Genomic DNA, 25732 nt, shown 5'->3' with positions numbered 1-25732 from the left:
TTCAAATATCCTCATTTGCTCTCACAATGTGTGCAGTCAATCAAAAGACAAAACATTATTATTATGCATATTTATTTTACAATACAAAACATCTAAAAATCAAATATGAATGTACTGTGAGAGAATAGAAAATGTCTAAAGAAAGATGGCATCTTTTGTATAGCAATATTCAAATTAGTCTCATTATTTTCTGAATAACCATGAGGATGATTAACTTGCTGGTGCTAACTACCAGGACAAAGTATGTCTCAGACTCACAGACTACAAACTAAAACACATGAAACAAGCACACATCAAATACATCCAGTATATTTACAGTAACCAAATCTGGACATTATATGCACTTCTTCAAGAGTATCCAAAATATACGTTTTTTTGAAGATAGATTAATTATTTCTGGCTTTGAGCACTTGCTTTGAGGGACAACACTGTACACAGTTTGACGGGATACAAAAGCTATCCACCTGAGAATAATCATACAGACAACTTGGGCAGGCTGAAGCATGATTGTTTCATTGTCCACAAGGAAATTACGAATTGAGCAACTCATGCTCGCCCTGTTCCTACAGAGGAAATTCTTTCAAAGAGTCCAGCACAAAACAGGTAACTTTGGTAAACGCTGAGGCGAGAACTACTCATCCAGGCCTTCATCATCCTCTTCTTCTTCCTTCTTTGCGTCAACCTCGGCTGTGTCGGAAAACTCATGAAGGAGCACGTACTCTCTGCTGCTGAAGCCAAACTTCAGCACATCCTTTTCTTTGAGCTCGTAGTAACGCTGAGATTCTATACGCTGATTGTTCAGGTAGGTGCCATTACCAGAACCCAGATCGATGATGTACGGCTTCACTCTCCTGCCCGAGGTGCCGTCCGCCCGTGTGAACTCCACTAATCTGGAGATTAGAAAAGTCAAAGAGAAAAGGACAATTAGTATGGGAAGAAATTTCCACATAAATTCAATAAATAAATTGTCACGTTAAGGCATGTGACGGTATCAAAAACTAAGTTACCAAAAACTGTCGTCCTAACAGGTCCAACTTTTTCATATCACAAAAAGAACATTTAAATACAATAATACACAAAAATGTATAAACTAAAATGTTTCAAACAGATTAAAGTGCAAAAGAACTACAGAGAACAATAGGTTAGTTAACGATCCATTAACTAACATTACCTAACAATGACCAATATCTACATTTATTACAGTAGTTATTATTCTTTGTTAATGTTAGTTAATAAAAATACAACTGTTCATTATTAGTTCATGTTAGTTCAGGTCCATTAAAATTAATATAACAGATACAACTTTTGATTTTGACACAGTATTAGTAAATGTTGAAATTAACATTAACTAAGATTAATAAATAATTTATAAGTATTTTTAGTATTAGTTAATGTTAACAAATAATTTGACTAATGGAACCTTATTTACTATAATGTTACTTAACAATAATAAAGAGTCAGGACATTTTCAATCAATGTCTACGACATGTTTAGTCCAGATTAAAATGTAAAAATGTTTACGTTCGCAAATAAATAGCCTATTACGTCTTTAAGTATTAAGTATATATTTGGTGCTGAGATAAACACCATAGCGAATACAATCTGAATGTCGCTTTGAAACATTTAAATACTTTTTAAAATAACATTTAAATCTTTTCTTTGGTATTGTGACATTATGAAAAAAGGGCAGGGACTTGGTTCCATGCATCGTGGTTGATTGGATGGAGGCAGATCTGAAAGCAAGTTTGCAGTCAATGGGCCTTTTTCACATTTCTGGGGTTCTCATGCTCAGAAGTCGTCACTGATTGGGTAACTCTACTTCATAAATTAGAAACTACAACATATATCATTTCTGCGTTCCCATTTGCTCCAATAGAAAATCCATGACAGCATTTCTAGGTGAGTGAATGCTGTAGAAATATTGTTCATTGTTAGTTCATGTTAATTGATGTAGTTAACTAATGCTAACAAATTAAACCTTATTGCAAAGTGTTGCCAAAATATCTTTTGTTGTTCTGACCTGTACTGAAAAACTGCATGCTGTTTGGAACAAGAAGGGTGGTCGATAGGAATGTCTGCAATCTTCCTCTGTCGTCCAAGTAGATACGCACTCTGTCTGTGGATGTACATGACTGGGAGCGGCTCGTCGTTCTTAAAGGGGTACAAACGCCATCTTCTTTTGGGTATACGGGCCTCGGGAGGCTCATTATACTTGATCACCACTCCCCTGAATGTATTTGTATCTTCCACCAAGGCACCTGATAGTTCAAAGTTGGGCTTTTCCTTCTCAGCTGCAGGGGCGGAATCGCTATCCTCTTGACCACCGAAGTCCTGTTCCCCGTCGTCACCACTGCCACTCTGAGCCTCCTGTCTGAGGCGATTCTCTCGCCGCCGTTCATTTTGTCGTTCCCTCTCAGCCTGCTGTTGCTGTTGTAAGTGGGCATCACGTTCTCTTCCCCTATTTCTGTCCTGTTCTCTGTCTCGCTCTCTTTGCCGTGGACGCTCTCCCTCCCTTTTCATTCTGCGGTCATTTGAATCATCCCTTCTCTCACGAGGCCGATGACTTTCGGGTCCTCTGTGATCATCTTGCTCCTGTAATAAGAACAAAATCTCCTTAAAACCTCCACTTAGTATGCCTATTTAGCAGCGTGTAATATGTGTGTGTGTGTATATATATATATATATATATATAATAGTTAACTTCATTAAAAAATAAATATAGAAATATAATATTGGGCCTGTATAGAACATTTTTAAAGTTATAAAAAGTTTATATAAAGCAAGCTTACAGAACTAAACCTATATAGAGTGACTTGTATTTTAAACTTCTATTAAAGAAGATAATTTACTGCATATAAAATGTGTCATTTCATGTTTTATTTTATCTATTGTGTCAAATACAGTTTTATAACAGCCTTTTTGCACCTCAAAAGACCATTGAAAATTCCTCATGGCGTGACCCCTTGACAGCTTTCCCATCAATTAATGATCATGATCAAGATTATACCAGCGTCAAAAATTGTATATCATAATGTTGGTTATGTAATGCTGTAAATAAAATTTTTTTTTATAAACAATGAAAATGGCTTACTAAATATTCTAAAATACAATAACCACAATGTAACATTTTTAAAAAACTTGTATTTTAAATTACTATAAAATAAATTAATATAGCTAACTATATTATTATGACTTTATTGGGTGTGTAAAGGCCTGTCCACATCAAAAAAGATGAAAACTACAGAATACAGAAAACTATATTGGTGTCCACTCCAGCACACAATATTGTTCAGTTGATCATAAGTGCACTGCAGTTTTGTCGTCTGCCACTTTAAATGTTCAAGCTTTTTAATGGATTCTGATTTGCTGCCAATGTTTTTATTGTTCATTATCTGAAAAAAGATAAATGATTCCAATTATATTGATGCTCTGTGCCATCATCGTTATAGTTGTGGTGTGGACACTGCTATTGTTTTACATTTACAACGATTTTTAGAACTATATCTTTATTATTCTGTAATGTAACTGTAAATAAAATCTTTTGTAAACAACAATGAAACTCAACATGTTTGTAAATATTCTAAAATGTCCACAAATTAACATAAAACAAAACAAAAAATCCAATATAACTTGTATTTTAAATTCCTATATATAGCCTAATATATATGTATGACTATATTGAGTCTGTAATGCTGTAATGTAACTATAAAAAATTAAAATAAAATGTGCAAATCATAATAAAATATAAAATATCCCAAAATACTATATATCCACAATTTAACATATTAATAACGTGTATTTTACATTCCCTTTAAAAGAAAATAATATAGCCTACTATATATTAAAGAGTCACATAATGTTTTATAATCACAGTTTTTCCCACTGAGGTCCCGAAGAGTTTTAGTGCCAAAACCCTCTGTGGCCTTTAATCACTTCAAAGCCAGTTTTCTCGTCAGTTCATGACATAACTCGGTACAAGTTGATCTGTTTCTGTATTGCGCTCACCCGCTTTAACCTGATGTCAGTGCTGCGATGCGGGCTTCTGCTGGTCTGGGGTCGAGGTGACCTCTCCTGCTGTCTGCCCGATGAACGGTCTCTTCTCGCTGGCGATCTGTCCTTTCTTCTGACTGGTGATCTACAAATACAGTTCAGGAAACATTCTGTACCACTGGCTACATATAAAATAACCTGTTGATCCTCCCCACATACTACAATATTTTTTCGGCCAATCTCTTTATTCGGCTGAGCTGTCATTTAAGATAAACAGAGTGTGAGGTATAAGGCTGCTTATATAAGTTACCTGCTGTCTCGTCGTTTCGGTGGAGGACTGTTGCTGCCGCGGCTGGAGCCTGAGCTGGATCGACGAGCCCGCGGAGGCCGCGCGGGACTCACTTTTTCTTGCTTGATTTTTGTCTTTACAACCCGGCCAGGAGATTCTCTGTGTCGTCTCCTGTTATCCATTATGAAATAAGCTTGCCTATTAGCTTCGTAAAAAGTAAGAGTCGTTCATACCACAGTAGAGTATGAGGAGAACATGAAAACAGATTCAAACCACATTTACGAAACTCCCATGTACACTTCCGGTCCGATGATTGTACGCTGAAGAAATCTGTCCCTCCTTCTATGTAAAGCAATTTAGTTCCGCTTTCTTCAGGGCATCAATGTAACGAGTTAAAAAAAAAGATTATCGAGAAATTAAATAAGAAACATTTTAATAATATACAATAAACAATATGTTACAATTTTAACTGGTTAAATTACGCAAATATTAAAATAAAAATAATAAAAATGGAAATAAATTAATAAAAAAAGTGTCAAAGCGTAATAAAAACCAAATAAACCAGAAACAAGTATATAACGAGTAAAAGGATGCCTGTTCACTTATAAATCAAAATCATATTTAATACGTGCGCCAAAAGCCTTTTTGCTAGTGCCACCAAGTGGCGAATTGTGTCTTGTGCTTTAGAACAGAAATATTAGAAAAATAAAATACCAAAATATATTTGTGTAAATTATTTTAAAAGGTTTAGAAGTCATACATATTTAATCGGTAAATTTAGCAGTATAGTTTGTAAAGAGTTTATTTCCTACCACTCCTGCGGACTGAAGATCATTGATGGGACGGACAAGCCCGGTTGTTATAGCAACGTAAACAACGAAACGAAACTTCTACATCCTTACCGAGGGAATTTGAAGTCTTTCTAAAACAAAACCCAGACTTTTCTGCACTTTATCATTATAAGCATGATTTCTCCGTCTGACTCCTTGTTGAAGTATGATTATCCGGTGTTAGTGAGCAAAAATACAGAGAAGAAGTCTCCAAAGGTAAGCACAGTGAGTTATTGTATGTAACGTTAACGTTATACGAATAACAACAAACCTGCTAAAGTATAAGTTACATGATTGTTGTAATAAAGCGTTAGCACTTGATTTTCATCTCTTCCTTCACATTTGACACAGAGTCGCCCTTTGAAAGTGAGTCCCCAACAGATGGTTGACACCGGCCCGGTCCCACCTCCACCCAAACCCAAGAGTGCCTCAGCGGATGCCAGCAAGCAGCAAACCGAAGAGATCCTAAATGCCATTCTACCACCAAAGTAAAATAAACCTCTTACAATGATTAGTAGAAGTTTTCTTCAATCGGGTGCTGATACCTACCAGTAATCACATCACACACTAACGTTTAAAATGTTGGGCTCAGTAAGATAACACTTTTATTCAGTAAGGGCACATTAAATTGATCAAAAGTGTCAGTAAAGACATTTATAATTTTATAAAAGATTTCTATGGAACTGTATAAATCATACAAATGGTTCTGTTGCAGGGAATGGATGGAGGACAACCAGTTATGGGTGCAGCCAGTGTCCAGTGCTCCCTGCACACGAATGGATGTTATTAATTTGCAAGAACAGCTGGACAAAACCCTGCAGGAGAGGCAGGCCAGAGAGACCGGCATCTGCCCAGTCCGCAGGGAGCTCTACTCTCAGTGCTTTGGTAAAAATACATATATTCTAAATGAAGTGTCAAGTTAATATCTCTTGACATTGATTTACATGACATTTCCTCTTTCAATCTCTTAGATGAGTTAATCAGACAAGTCACCATTAACTGTGCCGAGCGGGGCCTCCTGCTGCTGCAAGTAAGAGATGAGATTCGCATGACCATCGCTGCCTATCAAACACTGTACGAGAGCAGCGTGGCCTTTGGCATGAGGAAAGCACTTCAGGGGGAGCAGGGAAAGTCTGACATGGAGAACAAGGTCCTTATAGGGATAGTTAAATCAAAAACTTGCTTTCTTCTGCGGAACACACAAGAAGATCTCAAAAGTTTTTTTTTTTGTGGGCTGGGGGTGCGGACACAAGAGACATAATATCTTATGTCAAAATAAGATATTATTAAAAATGTCTTTTTTTGTGTGTGTGTGTGTGTGTGTGTTCTGCAGAAGAAAAATCATTATCTTTAAAGCATGACCGGACAATTACCATTTTCTACTCATTGAGATAAAAATTCTTGGTAGATTTCAGAGTTGGAGAGCGAGAAGCGAGATTTGGAAAGGCTATTTAACGAGCAAAAGGCTAAATGTGAAGCAACCGAGAGACGGGAAGCAGAACGGCGGGAAATTGAGGAAAAGAAGCATGCCGATGCGGTCCTGTTCCTCAAACGAACCAACCAGCAACTCAAGGTAAAGCAGAGATCATCATATTCAGGATTTCTGACATTATTTTTTCAGACTCTAATGTGTCCATTTATTTTTTAGGCACAACTGGAGGGCATAGTTACCTTGAAGAATAAAGCCTAGATATTATTAGAATATTGATACACAAACTATTCAGTTTCAAAGAATAAAACATTTATAAAAGCATCTGTTCTGAGTATTTATTCTTTCTTTTTTTCTCCAAACAAAAGAAAAAGAACATACATAGATACACGGGTACATGATCCACCATTCAACACTGCTGAATCAGGACACACTGTCTTAAGTTAAAAACTTTGAAAATGCACAGTGCTGAAATGAATTGTAGTCATAATGTTCATGAGGATGGCTGGAGCCACAGTATGAATAAAGTGCATTGGAACGATTGCATCACAGTTCAACGATTGCATCACAGTTCAAGCAAACCTTCACCTTACACAAATCACTGGGATTCCACTCCAGATGTTCCAATTTAGCCACCGACATGACGATGGAAACGGGGATTGATGTGACTGGGTTTCTGACCAGGTCTTATCGCTTAGCTCGTTTGGATTTCTTGCCATCCAAGGGCATTTTTCGGTTTTTATTCTTGTTCTTGACATTGTGCGTCTCATAATAGCGGACCCCCACTTTCTTCACTCTCTGTGCACGCTCCAGGCTTCTTTTCTGTTTGGGTGAAGTAGTTCAACAGAGAGAAAGAGATTAGTTTGGTCTCAAATTCATTTGAGATGTCTTTACTATAGAATCAGAAAGATTGAGAGAGCTGGGAGAACAGTGCATACCTCTTTAGATGTGAGTTTGGTAGCCTGGGCAGGCTCCTCGTCTTCCTCAGCTTTCCTCTTTTTGCCCACTGTCACAGCTGGAAAACAAAAAGAGGTTGAGTGTCTTTTACTCACTTCTTTACAGCACCAGACATCCCCTAATCATTGAAACATCTCTGAAAAGACTCAGAGGAAATATTCAGTGTATTCAACTGGGTTTGCAAGTCTTACCTTGCATTATGGAGATTTTTTTAAATAGTTTATATTGCTGTCTATATCAATATTTATTAATATTATTGTGAATTTTTAAATACTGTTTAGGGTCAGTAATCATTTGTTTTGAAAGAAATGTAAATTACTTTTATTTAGCAATGATGCATTAAATTGTCAAAAGTGACAGTAAAGACATTTATGATGTTAAAAAGATTTCTATTTTAAATAAATGCTGTTATTTTTAACTTTTTATTTACCAAAGAATCCTTAAAAATCTATCACGGTTCCCACAAAAACCAGTTTTCAATGTCAATAATAATAATAAAAATAAGAAGAAATATAGTAGTTAATGTAGTAGAAATAAGTAAATGTAGAAGTTTTGAGTAGCAAATCAGAATATTAGAATGATTTCTGAAGGATCATGTGACACTGAAGACTGGAGTAATGTTTGCCGTCAAAAGAATTCAAAAAGAGAATAGTTTTTTTTACAATATGACTTTTTTTACTGTATTAAGCATTACTGTATTTTGATTAAATAAAGGCAGCAATGGTGAGCATAAGATAATTCTTAAAATTAAATTAAAAGATAAAAAAAAAAAAATCTTACTCCAAAAAATTCTATAAAAATATACATTTATAAAACCAAAAATATAGATGTTCATTAAATATGCAGTTCTAGTGGCCATATCTTTTTTAATACACAAGCATTTGGCATCAACTTGGGTTAGTTGGGTGGGTGTACCTTTCCGTTGCAGATTCTTTGCAGAATTCTGCTTTGCTGCGGCTTCAGTGAACACCTTTTCGGAGAGGCCTTTAGGAATGCTGTAAAAACATCAAGACAACACATTAGAATATCAATAGATAAGAGCTAAACACTTAACTCAAAATCACAGAACCCTCTCATAACCTTTTCAATGTGAGTTTAAACAAACCGTATAGCGGAGAAGTGCTTTGACTTGGCACGATCAAGAAACTGTTTTATTTTGGCTATCTTCACATCCATCTCTTTGTTCACTTCACGTGTGCTCTTTTTCTCTGCTGTAGTCGGGGGGCCGGAAACAGAGGATTCTTCTTCCTGTAGTTCTCCACTCTGCTCTTTTTCCTCATCCTCCTCATTTTCCTCATCTTGCTCATCTTCTGAACCAAAGGGTTCCAAGATGTCAGGCATCTCGACAGGAACAAGGTCCTCCTCGCTGAACTCCGGAGCGACGTTTAATTTGCCAAAGTTCTGCTTGACATTACTGAAGATTTTCTGCATCTCCTCTTGTTTCTGTCTCAGCAGCTTTTGATCTTCCTGCTGGCTAGATGAGGCCCCCTCCACATCCTGAGCTTCAAGTCTGTTTTCCAACTCTTCCTTCTCGGTTTCCTTCTCAGCCATTTCCAGCATCAGTTTTGCTTTGTACTGATTGGAAAGATCAAGTGTCAGTTTAAGACTATAAATGTTTAAAAGTGCATTAGGGTCTGCCAGTATAAAGACTGAAAAAATTCAAGTAATTTTGTTGGCCACAGTGACTTAAAAAAAGGATTTGTACCAAGTAATTCAATATGCATTAAGGAAGTTACATATAAACAATGTCTTCTGAGGTCTTTTAGAACACAATGCTCTAATTTTACAAAAGATTTGTCTTGGAACTCATTTTTGAATAGAGCCTGAGCTAAGAATCTAAACTTTGTGGAAAATTAAGAACATTTACCTCTTCATCCATCTCGGCCCCAGGCGGCTTCACAAAAAAGGGGATGCGTCCCCTCTGCCAATCATTCAAAACCATTTTAGACACAGTAGGCAGATCTGGCTCTCCACCCTGTATTACCAGAACAACACAAAACACCAGTCGTTACAGCACAGACATGTACAGTATTTGGACAAAGACAAAGATGTGAACTAACCCGTGTAACCAACCTGTAGGCCAAAATCCTTTTATAAAACTCAGATTTTGAATTAAATCTTTGTGGTTTTGGCATAAGAGTAGCATAAAATGTGGCTATTTGAACTTTAATTTAAATGTTTTCCACCAGCTTAAAGTAAGCAAACTGTCACATCTCAATCGGACACTCTAGAGGAACGAATAAACAAATGTGCCGCGAGGACCGAGCTGACAGTTCATTTTATCAGATACTCCACAATCAGGCCAGACCTTAAGCAGTTTTCCGGTGCGAAAGGCGAGCTTTTCCAGGAAGTCCTCGGCGGAGCTCCAGGATGGAATGCGGTATGTCTTCTGGATGTACTCCGCTTTGGCCCTCTCCAGCACCGCTCCGATGTGATCCTCTGGAGTTCGGATCTTCTCCACTTGTACCTTAAAGCGACATATATAAAATAAGTGGATGAAGTGGCCGCTGGGATTGCAAAATCGGAACGGTTGACTTTGAGAGTCCAGGCCATCGTACCACTCCCTTCAGCACAATGTCGGTCTCGCTGTCGTCGGAGGGGTAGACGACGCCGGGACAGTCGATGAGGAAAAGGCGTCTCATTAGTGTGATATACTGCCAGACCTGCCAGAAACAAAACAGTTGGTTGTGGCATAAAGCTTAAGCTTGAACCAGTCCAAAGATTCATCCATTTCCTCCATTTAAGAAACCTCAAGACCGAAAACATTTCAATATAATGAACTGCATTTAAACAAATGCGATTTATAATCATTTGTGTCAAGTTAGCAAGCAGTCAATTAACTTTTGAGTTAATAAAAATGAAACTAAACAGGCCTAAAGAGTGATTGAAGCAAATGTAACATTTCGACATTAGGAAAAACTAGTTAAAGAGACATAACAAAAAGTATTATAATCAATCAAATCAATCTATTTATTTCATAATCGAACTAGAAACTCTGTTTTTAAAAGAAAAGAAAATAGTGGAAAGAAAACGTCTAATAATTGAAGAATCACCCAAATCAGGGCACACAAGGGAGATTTTATATTATACAATTTATCATTTAAAACATAAACAGAACAGTGTGGAAGTCCAGATTTGTTTAGAATTTGATTTCAATCTGGCCTCTGTCAGTAATGTGTTTTTCCTTCGCCTTGAACTTTCACTCGCTCTCAGTTCCATGTTTGTAAAATGAGAGGAAAAATTTGACAACATAAAAAAGTAATTTCACACAAAAACATGAATACACAAAAGTAGCAGCCAAAACCAAACTGCTGGAAACTTAGGCCATCCAAAATGTTAACACATGTCAGGAGCTGGCAGGTAGTCTTACACTCGCTACAAATAAATTCAGGATCATTTAATGACCCTTAAAAGAAGAGTCGCTCAATCGTCTGATGTTTACGATCAGTATGTAACAACTACAAGTGGATGTTATAAGAACAGATCACCAAAAATGAAAAATCTTAAATAAAGGCGACTTGAAATGCAGTTTAAGTGCTGCATGTGTTATTAGCTGGTTGACAGCCTTTCCTCTTTATTCATAGCATGGAAAATAGCAGCTTTAACATTGTGCTAATCTTCTCCTTTTGTCACATATTATTATTAACATTTATTTTATGTATATGAGAAGAAAACAAAAAAGCTTCTGAGGTCTTACCTTAGTCTCACCAGCAAGGGGTGCCACGTTACAGACTTTTTTGGAGCGCAGGGTATTGATAACAGAGCTCTTTCCAACATTGGGGTAACCAATGAAACCAACACTGATCTGCTTTTTGTCTGAGTGGAGCTGAGCAAAAGCAATATGGACATGTTAATAGTAGGCAAAAGTCATTTTGAAAGTAGCAATTAAATAGAGGAGTTACACGCATATTGTCGAGTCCTCTGATATAATGTCGGTTTCGTGGTATCAAGGTCAGGAAAACAAGACCTTGGAAAACCTTGGAAAATCTAAGAAAAACCTTGGATCAACTCTTCCCCAATAATTTGCACACATTGCCTCTCATATTTCACGATTCACTTTTAAAAGGGGGCCCCTGCCCAAGAAATGAAGACTTCATAGGCCTCTTAAATGTCATTACACCTTCAGATTTATATTGCACGCATGGTAACCGGGATATTTTTGTGCCGGTGTTTTCTAACTCATAAAAAGTGTCTTGTCATATAACTCACACAAAATTTATGTTACGTAAGCCCACTCTCCTTTTTAGTATTTCCAAGTTTTTGTTTACGGCCGTGCTCCCAAAAATAGCTCAGAGGCAGATGTGAAGACAGGAGAGGAGCCCAATAGAATGGGAGGGTGGGGAGCATCTGGTACCCGACCAAACCACAGCTGTCTTTATCTGTTGCCATTACGGAACAAAAAACAGGCTGATCTTGTCCTAAAACTGCGGTTTGACTAGATAAATGTTGAGGAGCGAAACCGCTGTGCATTTAAAACCTGCTGCCCGTGGTTTCCAAGGCATGGTGTGTATGATGTGTATCCACATAAAAATATGCTGTAACTGTTTAAGGTCTTACCTTGCCAAACTGCCGCAGGAGCTGGATAAGGGAGCCCTTGCCGAAGGAGTTGGTAAGGCTGGCGTGAAAGGCCAAAGTGGGGTGTTCCTGAGAAAGAACTGCAACCCAGCGTTTCTACAACATACATACAATGTATAAGCAAGAATCCGTAGAATGAAACCCTAAGTGAATGATCCTAGTACGACAGTTTATATATAATGATTTATTAAACGTCCATATTCATTTTTTTTCTTCCCAAAATGCATCCCTCTTTATAAATCGCAGTTCATCTTAAATTGTGTGTACATGTACTGTAATGTACAATGTAAAGCAACCTTGAGCTAAGGAAAGGCGCCATATAAATAAAACTCTTTCTTAGATTTAAGAGCATATTCATGTGTATAAAATGTGTATTAACAGAATTACAATTGTTTGTAGCCAGCTACCCCAGTTATATCATGGTGAGAAGAAAGTGAAAGATATAAATAAATAAAATTAAAATATCTTTGATATAAATTCTAAAACTAAATCTGAGTCAATAAGCAGTAAAAATGCTGCACTAATAATAATTTTAATGCATATTGCGATTGCATATTTATCTTTCATATTACATTTTCTTAATGTTAAATTATTTTAATTACTGGTATAGGAGCGCAAAAAAAGAATGCATGCTCTTCATTTGGCGTGTACATAAGAAGACTTTCATGTCAGTTTCTGCCTTTATAAATCCCGTTTTGTTCTTCACTTCTGATGTAGGATGAAATCCATGGGATTTAGGATCAAATCTAGTCAAATGTGGGCTTTCTAAATGTCTCCCAATGTAAAGACACTAGAAGTGATCTATGAAATTAAATGTTTTTGAGAAGAGAGAACAGATTTTAAAAAAAAAGAAGAAACTGCCCAACAAGAATCACTGCAAAATGATAAGTGATTCCCTCTCAACAACAAAAAATAATGGGTTTCCCAATCATTTTCCTGTTAGGTTTACAAAAGACCTGTCATAAATCTGAAGGAGGTAGGCAAATGTTTCTTCGGCTTGAATGCAAAAGTCTGCAGCTTATAAACAGCTGGTAGAGCTCCCTCGTTTCCTGTTGCTGCATTTCAGAATCGCCAATAACACAATTTACAAACAACAAGAATTATAGATGTGAAAGATTGGAAAATATCTGTCAGGGAAGGAACTTTTAACTGGTTAACTATTACAAAAGTTGGGCAAGCCAAGATAAACATGCCTGTCTGTCAGTGAAACAAACTCCAGAGACGGGATAATTAAATGTACGGACAGGACACATTGCAGACAGTGGCCTTTTCCCAAAAATCCTAGTGAGCTGCCTTGCTGTCTACTGCCTACATATGCGGTTCAATACATCCTAATTGTCCAGGAACAACAAAAGCGACCATTTTGGATAGCTCTACACACAGGAATTTACTAAGTACTTGCTAAACAACTTGATCCTCTAATAGGCATATCAATACATAACACACATAAATGAAATATGGGATAAAAGTGTTTTCTATTGATGTACAACTGAATGTACAAGTATATTTATCATTAAGACTTCTGACTTAAATAGATATCAAAAGAGGCTAGAGTTATCATAACGCTAAGCTAATAACACTAATACAAATACACAGCACACACAAAATGTTGGGTAAATAGTGTTTTTGTTTAGTATTACTAATATCTTCATTCCAAAATATTGTTTTTTTGCTCCTGAATAAGTCGATTTATCATCAAGATTTCAAACATTTTCTTTCACCAGCATAAACGAATTTCAACAAAGGCAATGTTAGAATGTTGCTAAGCTAAGGGCAAAATACTCTGACACATAGCACAAACATTATGCTGGAAAAAAAATGTGTTTATGATATTTTTAAGCTAGATTTACGGATTTTTTTCTTAGCTTACTGAAGTGCACTTTGCTTGCATTCTACATTGAGTCAATGTTTCCTATCTTAAAAAGCTTCTGGAACATCATTCCAGCCTACATAGGCAGCTCAACAAGTTTTAAAACTAGTATTGAAGTATTCAGCTTTATATTCTTACCGTAACCCATGTGGGAATGAGATCACACTTGTTGAGCACAAAGATCAGGTGCTTCCAAGGTTTCTCTTTCTGTAGGTAGGACTCAATGCTCTGGGAACGAGTGCCCATAGGGTCCCGAGCATCTAGCACCTGGATAACGACGTCCGAAGAGTCGATCACCTGTGCAAAACATGCTTCATTTTAAGATGTGGCATCATTTGGCAGAACTGTGGTTTTTATGAAAACTTTCAGAGCAAGTTGTTGTGAGATGGTTATAGCTACCTTATACAGCTCGCCCCAGATCCTCTTCGACTGACCCTTCTTAAAGATTTCCTCCCGAGCCTCGTCCCTGCAGTGATGGGGAAATTAAATGGCTTTGAGACATTTATCCAGTTATTTCATAAATACCATATTTGCTATACCAACAGGGCATAGTTTCTGCAGTAGGGATGTACCGAGCTAACTTTAGAAATCACTCCACTCACTTGACTCCGCTGTCCTCAAACACCAAATCACGGTCTTTTTCAGTACTGTAGCTCTGAGCCGAGACCTCTGCCTTTTCAGCAAAGTCCTTCAGCTCTCCCACAGTCAAGTTGGGCCTCTTTCTTTGTGCCTTTGGCCCAAAAGTGGTCTCGAACGTCTCTGTGTCCAGAATGTGCACCTTGGAGTTCTACAAGATCCAGCAGATGATCAATTGACATTCATATTTCTTGAGAACTGACTGTTATATCCTCCTATCATGATCTCCACAACTTTAGGAATTTCTTTTGCATTTTCTTCAAGCATTTTGACAGCTTTCTATGCCCCATTCCCCAATGATTTTTGGGAGAGTGGAGTGTACTCAACACATTTTATGGCATACTAGAGTGCGTCATAAAATGTTGTTCCATACAAAGCAACATGAATGCATATATTCATTTGACTTTGTTTACATAGCATATAAATCTATTTTGTTTTTTTTAAATTGACTTTCTGTTTGATGAAGTGCTGAAATCTGTTTACAGTGTGGTCTGACTATCTACTATAGTAAAAGATTTAGGCGTCAACAAGATGCTAAGAGACATAATACACTAAATAAGGTTAAATTTGTATTTGGAAAGCATTGCACACTTTGTAACATGCCAAACAAAGAAAACTTGAAATCCGATCTAGACGCATTCCAAAAAAAAAAAGATCAGATTGTAAACTTTTTCGAACTAATTGCAGATATGGTTTAAATCAGATTTGTAAACACCAGCTTTACACATTTAGAGTTGTATATACACTACTGTTCTTAAGTCTGGTGCCAGTAAGATTCAAATCAGCATATTAGAATGATTTCTGAAGGATCATGTGATGTAATGATGCTGAAAATTCAGCTTTGCCAACACTAGTTTATAAAACTAGAAAAAAAAGTTGTTTTAAAATGTAATCATATTTCAGAATATTATTGTTTTTATTGTATTTTTGATCAAATAACTGCAGCCTTGGTGAGCATAAAAGACTTCTTTTAAAAACATTTTACAAATCTTACCGACCCCAAACATTTGAGCAGCAGTGTAGCTAGAATATAACTAACATTTTAACAAAAAGGCAGCGAATTTTACAGTGCTGATAAAAACAAATATTCCTATATCAAGATCACACAAATCCTAAGAACAACGAACGAAACATCTTACACGTTTAACTTCACCCGGCTAAATTGCAATCTGTAATTACCTAAAAAAAAAAAGGAAGCCATACCACTGTTGCAACAGAGGATGGAATAAAACGACAAGCAATTTACAGATCTTGTCAAAGCCAGTAACATTTCTCGTAAGAAATTCTACTTCTGGTAAGATTGCATTTCTTTGGAACAATTGACGTGGATGATAAAAAACAACCTGATTTGAGGCTAACCACCACATCACAACATGTTCAAAATATTTCTGAGAAAGAGCAAATATGTGCGCAAACAATGGGCATTACGGCACATGCTGGAGGGGCTGCTCAAACACCACAAATCAAAAAGAGAGGATGACAATATACATGTTCAATAATTGAGACCGTATCATCAGTTCCCTGCAACCAAGGTTGAATACAAGAACAAAAACATAGTAAATGTCACAGTTCTGAGACGCAGAATGAAAGTAAAGTGGGATGTTCATTACACAAAGTCCTAAAAGGTTTTGCTCACACATGGAACAGTTTAGATCCTGAAGCGAATCAACAACAGTTGCAGAAGGAACATGGAAGAACTGAGCAAAACATTAAATTTTATTCTGAGCACATATTTTTGCTCAGTTCTTTAATATTGGCAAATGGCGAGCCCTCAGGAGCCAAAGAGTAAGTTCTAACGCAGTCTGACTAACAAAATCATTTTGCTGTGGTTAGCACGCGTTACACGAGGTCTGCTAGTTACGAGACGTTTAGCCAAGAGGCGAAAAACAAATACAAATGAGCAAATGCAAATTGTTAATGAGAATTTGCCGGAAATGAGTAACTGGTCATTTGGAAATGGACTTTGTGAGTGGGCAATTTTACTCTTGAAGTTTATGGTCAGGGACATTTTTGCTTTATTATTTCTAATCATAACACACAGAAACTCTGTGTATCATTAAAAACAGCACTACTAACAAACTATTATCCATCATTTTCAGTAATTGAAACAAAACTATATGAAAAACGTAGAAATTAGATGTTAAATTGGCAAAAACTGAAATAAAATTAAAGCTAAAACCAATCAAAATGACCAGTGAATGGCACATAACTAAATTACTAAACTTTTAAATGAAAATATAAAAATAAAAGCTAATTTGAAGAAATCTTGATAAATACCATAATAGAGCATGAATACTAAAATAACACTACCTCATGTAAAGGCCAGAGTTAGACGTTAGCATGTTGCTAACATAGCATTTTGATACTCTAAAATATGTACAACTTTTATTTTTTCTGTTTTAAGTGAATTATAAATATATTCACATTTCTTTTATGTATTTATTTTGCAGAGCTCATCCCAATGAATTATGGGACTGGCTGCTCAGCAAATCCCAAAGGGTTTCACGCAAACAGCCTACCTGTCTCCTCTCAACAGGCTACATTGGGACTAAAAAACTGGATTTTTGTATTTAAAAACAGTGGATGTACACCAAGGGATCTGCATACTCACGTGTGCCTTTATTCGGTCATGCAGCAAGGACATCGGTAGCTTGCTCTGTTTCATTACTACTCTGTACGGACTTTTCTTTACTGCGTTCATCTCTTCTTGGAATTTCTGCAATGATGACTGCTTGATGACACGTGTATTAGCTGCATATGGGAAAAGCAAATCAATATTTATTCAGATCCTAACCCTACTTGGAAAAGAGGACAATTGAGGCTAATTCCCCTCAATAATCATTCTCACAGATTAGGATTCATTAAAACTCTAAAATGCTCTTACCGAACCACTTGATGTTGGGCTCAACTCTGGCCACAGTTCCAGGAGCAACTGTGCTCTGGTACTGCAAGGGCTTGATCACCTTACCTCGATTGTTGCTGTGAGCATAAGAATGAAAAAACATGCATGTTTTATGCAACTAATTCTTGTCAAAACCTCACGACCCACTACAATTATATACAATGTAAAAGACATGCTTACAAATATGTAGATGTATGTTGGATGTGCTGCTACTGCTAAGATGTATAGTTTGGTGATTTGATTAGAGTAATTGACTGTATTTTTGTTTTTATTTTATTTGTATGGCTTTCTGTCTTGTATTGCTTTGTGGACCCCAGGAAGATTAGCAACCACTTTCTGGAAGCTAATGGGGATCCAAATAAAGAACTAGTGTTTGCTTGAGTAGAGTCTTGGATATGTAATTTTGTAAATCACAGGTCAAACTGTTACCATCTCTGCTTCTGTCTGTACATATTCAACCGTCGGATGGTGGCACGGTCCCTCATGTTGTTCCCTCCAGCTCCCTTGACTCGGTCTGTAGGGTTGGGAATGTTAAAAAACATATGGACAAACATTGTTAAACACAGGGACATATAGTTCAATCTACTTTAATTTTGGGTGAACTGTGATAGATTGGTTAACAGAATGGGATTTTGAAAGAAGTATCTTATGTTCACCAAGGTTGCATTTTTTTTAATTAACAGTAATATAGTCAAGTCAAGTCAAGTATATTTGTATAGCGCTTTTCACAATACAGATTGTATCAAAGCAGCTTCACAGTATTAAATTAAAATAATACAACAAGGTTTGTTTCTAGTGGAATTTATTGATTGATAAAATCAATAAATTAGTGAAATATAATATAGTGAAATATCAAAGTAACTGTTTTCTATTTTAAAATACTTTATAATTCCATTTCTTCCTGTGATGGCAAAGCATCATTACTCCAGTATTCAGTGTCACATGATCCTTCAGAAATCATTCTAATATGCTGATTTGATGCTCAAAACATTTCTTATTATCATCACTTGTGAAATCAGACCATGATATTGTGTTGCCAATTATTCTTTGATTAATAGTTCAAAAGAAAAGCATTTATTTAAATGTCTTCACAGCCGCTTTTTTGATTAATTGAATGCATCCTTGCTGAATAATTTTTATTATTAATAATAAATGTCCGAATTATAAAAATAATAATAATAATAATAATAATATTAAATATATATATATATATATATATATATATATATATATATATATATAATTTGTTGCATTTGCCCTTAAACTTATCCTTGATTACATGCCAACAGGGCATGTTAACTTCAGATCGGTCATGTGGTCATATATGCTAAATATTTTTTACAAAAAGAAAGATCGCCTTTTGGTTTTAAATAGTTTTTTTTATGAGCAGTGTATGAAAAGAATCGGGATTTAAAGCAAAATAGCACTGAAAGTAACAAATCTTTGGGATATTTAAAAATGTGACAACCGTTGTAGTGACAGATCCATAATTGCTCAAACTGACAACTGATCCGGAACATTTTTGAAAAACAATCAGACATTGTGGTGGCAATCTAATACGATTTTTATTTGATGTTATAATTATCATGTAAAAACAAGTCACTTTTGGCACACTGACACGGTCATCACAATACAAGTGCCAAGCCTCTGATGGGACATTTAAATGCTTGACAGAAGTGGTGGTTACACACAATCAACGAGTTACCCTGTACGAATAGAGGCAAGTTGCTTTACAACATGCAACAGTGAAAACATAACTATAGAACGACTCGTATACTTCTCAACAAGAGTTGGCTAATAGCTTAGCCTTGCTAGCAGTTCACATTCAGACCGGTGGTTCATTTCATCTTACCGGGATTACTGCTGGAGGTTGAGGGATTTATGGAGCTTTTCCCCTTGTATTTTGGTTTAACCATTGTGATCGATTACTCCGGTACACTCCCAATACTGTAAATATAGAAATAAAGCAGTATTTCAGTCCACTGTAGATTTCCACGTGTTACAATAAACTACACAACTCAGGAAGTACGTCATCAATCAAGCGCCGGATTTTCTTTCTTTTCCAGTTGAGAAAAATCAGAAGCTCCTCGGACTCATATCAAGAATATCTAAAAAGCCACAGTTTATCCATTGGTATGCAATGTACCAATGTAAATATACCTAAATGTATTTGAAATACATTTATTTTATGCTAAGTATACTGCACATAGATTTACATATGTATGTAGGCCTACCTAATATAAGTAGGCCTACCCTGCAATTGTACTGTTGGTATACTAAATTGATAAACTTAAAGTCTACTAAATTGGAACAACTAATTTTGTACTTAATGCAGTTATCTGGAAATAGTGCTGAGGTCCAACTAAAGATAAAGTTTAGTATATTTGATTGTGCTACAATTTAACTATTGCAAGTATACTTTAGGTACACTTTAAATATCTTTAATTTAAAGACTGATGTACATAGAGCATACTATATTTACTAAAAGTGATATTAAAACACATTTTATGCTTAATATTAAGAAATGTGCATTGTGCAATAAACAAAGTACTCAAAAGTTTCATTATAATTATATCAGTAGCTTCGTGCATTATGTCAGTAAATATGTTAGTGGTTTTGTATTATACTAATTTAGTATGAAATAAATGTATTTTAAATACATTTCGGTATAGTTTTTTTTCACTAGAGGTGTTATGACCTTACAATCGAGAGAGTATACAGCATTTGCATTTTTAAAAATGCTACCGCAGGACAGTTAAACTAATGATATGACAAAAAAACTTAAACATATGATTAAAAACTAAAGAAATGGAGTTGCGGAAACTATATAAACTTGTTCTTATAAATGTATTAATAATTTAAATTAAATATTGATATTGTTAAGAAAAATGCACATATTGTGCACCAATTACTCATAATTTAAAATACCATGTTTTTTTCTCCTTTTATTTGTTCAGTATATTTGGGTCTGAAGCAACACAAAGGTAAACCTGAGCTATTTGTAACAATGTCTTCTCGGACTAACACAGCATCATTACAGTTATTGCTCCCATGCTGTTTAATTTACAGGGAAACATTTTTAATTTGAAACTCTTATATTTCTATAGGCCAATACGTGCATGACACTCATGTAGGACTCTGTATACCCAGAAGAGGGCATGCAATGATAGTTATTGCTTCAGTTGCATTATCCTGTTCCATGTCTTTGAGCTTCAACCAGTGTCTGTTCGCTACATTTAATTAAGACTGTCTTCTGCTTTTGGACCGATTAAAGAGAGCCATTTGAACAAAAAAATTTGACGTTATAACAGATGTATGACTTACCTGTTTTCTTTCAGCACATGTTCTACTCTACAAGATTACATTCCACTCAAGTTAAAGAAAACAAATTGGAAAAAGAAACAATAAACTTAGCATATTCTCAAAATGGTATTATAGAAAACATTACACAGATGCATTTAAACAGTTTTCAGCTTGGAGCAACGGTAAATTTGTGTTGTGTTGCCAGCCGGTGTATCGTGTAAACTTAAAACCTGCACAGAGCCTGTGTGGAATGCGTAGATAATGGCTTCTGGGGCGGCCAACACAGTCAATGAGAACCAGGCATACCTTGTATAATACTAGTATTCTATAGACTTAGGGTCAGATTTGCGCCAGCTTGCAGCTTGCGCCAGCGTAAACCCTCCAATGCACAATAACCATAAAATATGTTTAATGTTAAAATACAATTAAGTGGAGTTCATGTGAATTCAGGACATGTTAAAAACCTATAGGCCTGTTTGCCCTGTTTAGTAAATCTGGCCCTAAAAATCCAGGGCAATAGCCTATCAGAGATCACCTTTATTAGTTTAATATCTTACAATATTCTATAGATAACTTCTTTTTTCTTTTTTGTAAAAAAAACCAAACAATTTTCTGCTATTTCAGCATAAAAAGAAAAAAACAATTTAGAACTTTCCTATATGTCGTATTTATGAGTCATTTTTACACTGTTCAGGAATATCTCGGAATAACTCATATAGTCGTTTGAGCACAGATTTGGACTAGAAACAGTTCAGACTCTGTCATGTTCTTTTTGTCATGTTTTTCTTCAATTGTTCGCTTTCACTCAGTTAAAATCAAACGTGACAACATCAGAAATGCTCTGCAAATAGAGTTCGACCAAGACAGAAAACAAAAACAATGCATAAATTATTTTCAGATTTAATTTTCCCTTTTAAGACCCACATTACTCTGACGGCCAGCTTGTCTTAAACAAGAAGCTGACAGCATAAAAGAGAATGAGAGGCAAATCATCATGATTTCCTGAGACGTTTTCTCAGAGGACTGTCTCTGAAAAGCTATTAAATTGAATGGAGTTGCGGTTACGTGAAATTCTATATTTTGTTTCCAATCCCTTTATGAAAGCTCCAGACATTTTGCTCATTTCGATGATTGCTTGGTATAAACCACCATAAAAACAACACTTTTTAAAATTGGATTGGATTCAAAAAGTATATTGTTGTCTATGAAAATGTGTCATCAATAATATTTGAAAACTGCTGATGGCATCTCATGTATAGTATTAATTAGAGCAATGTATGATTTGGTTGCACTGAATATTTGAATAAGCACTAACAGTTATTATAAATATGTCTGGAGAAGGATTTTTTTATTTATTCCAGAAACTACTTTTGATGTGCTGGTTACATTTGCCAGATATTACCATAATAAATATTATGTAAATAAATTGGAAAAGTCAAATGAGGACACGTTTCATGTTAAACACTATAATAACAGCCCAGGTTTAAATAACTCTTTTCAAATAATAGAAGATACTGAGCTGTCTCCTAAAATAAAAGATTCAGCATGTATTATCCTGTTTTATTGAGCAATTCAACATCAATTGCAAACAGGTATGCTCCAACAACCGATGCCAGAGTGAGAGGTATTTTTAAGATGGCTTGCTGATAGGTCCACTTTGTTTTCGTCAGGGAGGGAGAATTGGCTTGTTTGATTTTTCCGTCAAGATTGGGTAAAAGTTGCAGGGTCATGATGATATCCCTTTAGGTATTCACCTAATCTGTTCTCGGCATTGCCAGTAAACAGGCAGCCACATGGGAGAAAGTAATGATGGATCAAGACCAAAGCCTTTGCTGGATTTTGGATGTGTCTGGCTGGTGATGGGAAATGCACTAAGCAGGCTATTTGTTCAGGGCCTGCGTCACCTTTATCATTCAGGTACGCTTGGCTGTGATCAATAACTCATACTTCTTACGTCAATAAAATTCTTTGCCTTTCCTATTTCTAAAGCAGAAAAGGAAAGTTAAAAAACATCATTGCATCACATATATTTTTGCAAAGAAGAAATACTTCTTTGTTTGTTACAACCAAATCTATCTGAATATATCTACGTGATAGAGGAGGTAAACAATTCTGCATATATATTTTTAATTATAAAATTCAAGATTAATTTGTATCTTATTTACTTTATAATACCAAATATTAGTTAAAAGAATATTATAATTGAATGCATTCATATTTTTTTTTAAATGTAACTTATATGTAAAAGTCATATTGGTAGCACTTTACAATAAGGTTTCATTTGTTAACATTAGTTAACTAAATTAGTAAACATGAACTAACAATGAACAATACTTCTCAAGCATCTTAATGTTAATCTCAACATTTACTAATATCAAAAGTTGTATTTATTGACATTAGTTAATGCACTGAACTAACATGAACATTAAGTATTATTAAGGTAACATTAACAAAGGTTAATAAATGCTGTACAAATATGTTGCTCATTGTTCATGTAGTTAATTAATGCATTAACTAATGATAACAAATGAGTCCTTATCGTTAAGTGTTACTGACATATTTAATAATATAAAGTGTGTGTGCATTCACAAGTATATTCTAATTTATATTACAATAAATATATAATTATACTTATAATAATTAGAATATTGAATCTGAATATTAAAATGTGTTCATGAATTCATATTCTTTACAAATATTTCAGTTTTTCCTTTTTAATAAATGTGCTAATTGGTCACCGATCTGTTTCTTGGTTTCTGATTTCCAATGTCAACTTTAACAATAAATCAGATGATTATTAGAAATGGCCATAACAAAGCCAATGCAGGTTACATGTTACACATCAAGAAATCTTTTATTTTTATTTTTTTATGTCAGCACATTTAGAATTATAAAGAAAATGCACTAAAGATGAAAGCTGAAGCACAACTACATGTGTCACATAATCATCTGTAGTGCAGAGACGGATCTCTTGCTCCAGAGTTACCTTTCATCAGTCAGTCATCTTGGCAAGCCTCATCACCTCTTTTGCACTGAGCAAATCATAGCTGAGTCACTGGTAAATGATACAAGATTAAAGTAAAAAAAAAAAAAGAAAGAATTGAAAGCAGACAGTTTGTCCTTTTAAAAGACCAAATGCAATCAATTATTCTCATCAGCAAAGGGAAGTACATGAAGCTATACTTAAAGCAGGATTAAGGCTAAACTGGTCATTTAACCATCAAGATAAATTCCCTATTGGCAACACTTGACTACTGGCAAAACAGAGGCAAAACACTAACAGACAAGACACAAAACAGTCGCTCTTTTATGCAAAAAATTTATATCAATCCATCTTGGATTGATCCAAGATGGCGGCGCGAGTACATCGCGAGGCTCGCGGTCTCTCCAGATTCTGTAATTTAGCAGTATTTTTCTTGCTCATTTCGGGTCTGTTCGTCCAGAACAGTTGTGCCTTAACATCGTACACCCAAGGTGAGCTTTTGGATATTGGTTTGCGAATTTCCGACAGTTTTATGGACAACCTTCGACTCCTTCCTGAGATCGCCAGATCACCCGAGGCTATGCACTCTGCCCGGCCGGGCGGAAGTGCTCGCAGGCGCCGGCGAGATCGTAAACAAAGGCGGGGGAAGCGCGGAGGACTAAGAGCTAAGCTAAAGCTAACACCACACCGGCTCTCTTTACCCAGCATTTTCCTTGCCAATGTACGGTCGCTGTTGAACAAAATGGAGGAGATTCGACTCAACATCACATACAGCAAGAGACTTTTGAACTGTAATGTTCTAATTTTCACGGAAACATGGTTAAACAGCGGAATACCGGACAACGCTATTGAGCTAGCGGGACGCCATACATTCCGGGCGGATAGAACATTACATGGCTCCGGTAAGACCAGAGGTGGTGGATTGTGCATTTACATTAACAAAGCTTGGTGCACAAACTCTGCTATTGTTGGGAGACATTGTTCAGCTAACCTTGAGTTTCTCATGGTTAAATGTAGACCGTTTTATCTACCGCGGGAGTTCACTTCCACTATTATAACTGCAGCCTATATTCCCCCGGATGCTGATGCCAAGTTTGCTATGAAAGAACTTCACGCAGCCATCAGTAAACAACAGACCGTTCACCCGGAAGCTGCGTTTATTGTTGCGGGTGATTTTAATCATTCAAACTTAAAGTCAGTGCTACCGAAATTTCACCAGCATGTTTCCTGTCACACCAGAGGAAACAAAACCTTAGACCATGTTTACACAAACATGGCTGAAGCTTACGTCGCGACACCCCTCCCCCACTTGGGACAGTCAGATCACCTTTCTTTGTTCCTCACCCCCAAATATGCACCTCTGATCAATCGCGTGAAGCCATCAGTGAAGACCATCAAGGTGTGGCCTGCGGGGGCAGATTTCTCACTCCAGGAAAGGTTTCTACACACAGACTGGAGTATGTTTGCTTCTCAAGCCACCAGTGGCTCTCACACGGACATTGACTGCTACACCTCCTCTGTACTGGATTATATTAATACCACCATTGACAGTGTTACAACCCAGAAGCAGATCACCACATACCCAAATCAGAAGCCATGGATGAACAGGGAAGTGCGACTCCTATTGAAGACACGCAATACTGCCTTCAGATCAGGAGATGCACAAGCCTATAGCACATCCAGAGCAAATCTGAAAAGGGGCATCAAAGAGGCCAAGCACTGCTACAAGCTTAAGATAGAGGGACACTTTTCCAACGCTGACCCTCGGCGCATGTGGCAGGGCATTCAGGCCATCAGTGACTACAAACCCTCTCACTCCACCCCCGCAGCCACTGATGTCAACTTCCTGAACGAGCTAAATGACTTTTATGCTCGCTTTGAAAGAGACAACAGAGAAACTGCCACCAAGCTCAAATCCTCAGCTGACCACCCACCGATCACACTCTCCTCCACAGATGTCTGCAATGC

At 36.3% G+C, this 25732-nt stretch overlaps 3 protein-coding genes across 3 annotated transcripts; 1 reads left to right on the top strand and 2 right to left on the bottom strand.

Annotated features, from left to right (window-relative positions):
• Positions 1-2: 2 nt before the first annotated feature.
• snip1 (Smad nuclear interacting protein) lies at positions 3-4649 on the bottom strand. The gene is made up of 4 exons (XM_084385628.1): positions 4301-4649; positions 4006-4135; positions 2021-2592; positions 3-890 (listed from the first exon to the last, which is right to left on the bottom strand). Exons 1-4 carry the CDS (start codon positions 4459-4461, stop codon positions 632-634), a joined length of 1122 nt encoding a protein of 373 aa, XP_084241754.1. The 5' UTR covers positions 4462-4649; the 3' UTR covers positions 3-631.
• Positions 4650-5092: 443 nt separating this feature from the next.
• Positions 5093-6860, top strand: dnali1 (dynein, axonemal, light intermediate chain 1). The gene is made up of 6 exons (XM_084385413.1): positions 5093-5325; positions 5461-5597; positions 5825-5994; positions 6081-6259; positions 6518-6682; positions 6758-6860. The coding sequence occupies exons 1-6, from the start codon at positions 5245-5247 to the stop codon at positions 6797-6799; spliced, it is 774 nt and encodes a 257-aa protein (XP_084241539.1). The 5' UTR covers positions 5093-5244; the 3' UTR covers positions 6800-6860.
• A 54-nt stretch (positions 6861-6914) lies between these two features.
• gnl2 (G protein nucleolar 2) lies at positions 6915-19520 on the bottom strand. The gene is made up of 16 exons (XM_084385412.1): positions 19331-19520; positions 17908-17992; positions 17461-17555; positions 17188-17327; positions 14543-14727; positions 14340-14406; positions 14079-14237; positions 12053-12166; positions 11193-11321; positions 10054-10158; positions 9804-9962; positions 9363-9470; positions 8601-9070; positions 8411-8490; positions 7477-7553; positions 6915-7360 (listed from the first exon to the last, which is right to left on the bottom strand). The coding sequence occupies exons 1-16, from the start codon at positions 19392-19394 to the stop codon at positions 7226-7228; spliced, it is 2172 nt and encodes a 723-aa protein (XP_084241538.1). The 5' UTR covers positions 19395-19520; the 3' UTR covers positions 6915-7225.
• Positions 19521-25732: the final 6212 nt, after the last annotated feature.

Source organism: Rutilus rutilus, assembly GCF_951802725.1.
Source record: "Rutilus rutilus genome assembly, chromosome: 17".
NCBI classification, from domain to species: domain Eukaryota; kingdom Metazoa; phylum Chordata; class Actinopteri; order Cypriniformes; family Leuciscidae; genus Rutilus; species Rutilus rutilus.
This window is presented reverse-complemented; position numbering and strand designations above follow the sequence as displayed.

Excerpts from the sequence above, each read along its gene's own strand:
- snip1 (XM_084385628.1), bottom strand. The coding sequence starts at position 4,461 with ATGGATAACAGGAGACGACACAGAGAATCTCCTGGCCGGGTTGTAAAG. Across the intron at positions 4,136-4,300 it reads CCGAAACGACGAGACAGCAG|ATCACCAGTCAGAAGAAAGG; the intron begins GTAACTTATATA and ends CTGTATTTGTAG. Across the intron at positions 891-2,020 it reads CATGCAGTTTTTCAGTACAG|ATTAGTGGAGTTCACACGGG; the intron begins GTCAGAACAACA and ends TCTAATCTCCAG.
- dnali1 (XM_084385413.1), top strand. The coding sequence starts at position 5,245 with ATGATTTCTCCGTCTGACTCCTTGTTGAAGTATGATTATCCGGTGTTA. Across the intron at positions 5,598-5,824 it reads AATGCCATTCTACCACCAAA|GGAATGGATGGAGGACAACC; the intron begins GTAAAATAAACC and ends GTTCTGTTGCAG. Across the intron at positions 6,260-6,517 it reads AGTCTGACATGGAGAACAAG|ATTTCAGAGTTGGAGAGCGA; the intron begins GTCCTTATAGGG and ends AATTCTTGGTAG.
- gnl2 (XM_084385412.1), bottom strand. The coding sequence starts at position 19,394 with ATGGTTAAACCAAAATACAAGGGGAAAAGCTCCATAAATCCCTCAACC. Across the intron at positions 17,556-17,907 it reads TACAGACAGAAGCAGAGATG|CAACAATCGAGGTAAGGTGA; the intron begins GTAACAGTTTGA and ends TTATGCTCACAG. Across the intron at positions 10,159-11,192 it reads CCCTTGCTGGTGAGACTAAG|GTCTGGCAGTATATCACACT; the intron begins GTAAGACCTCAG and ends TGTTTCTGGCAG.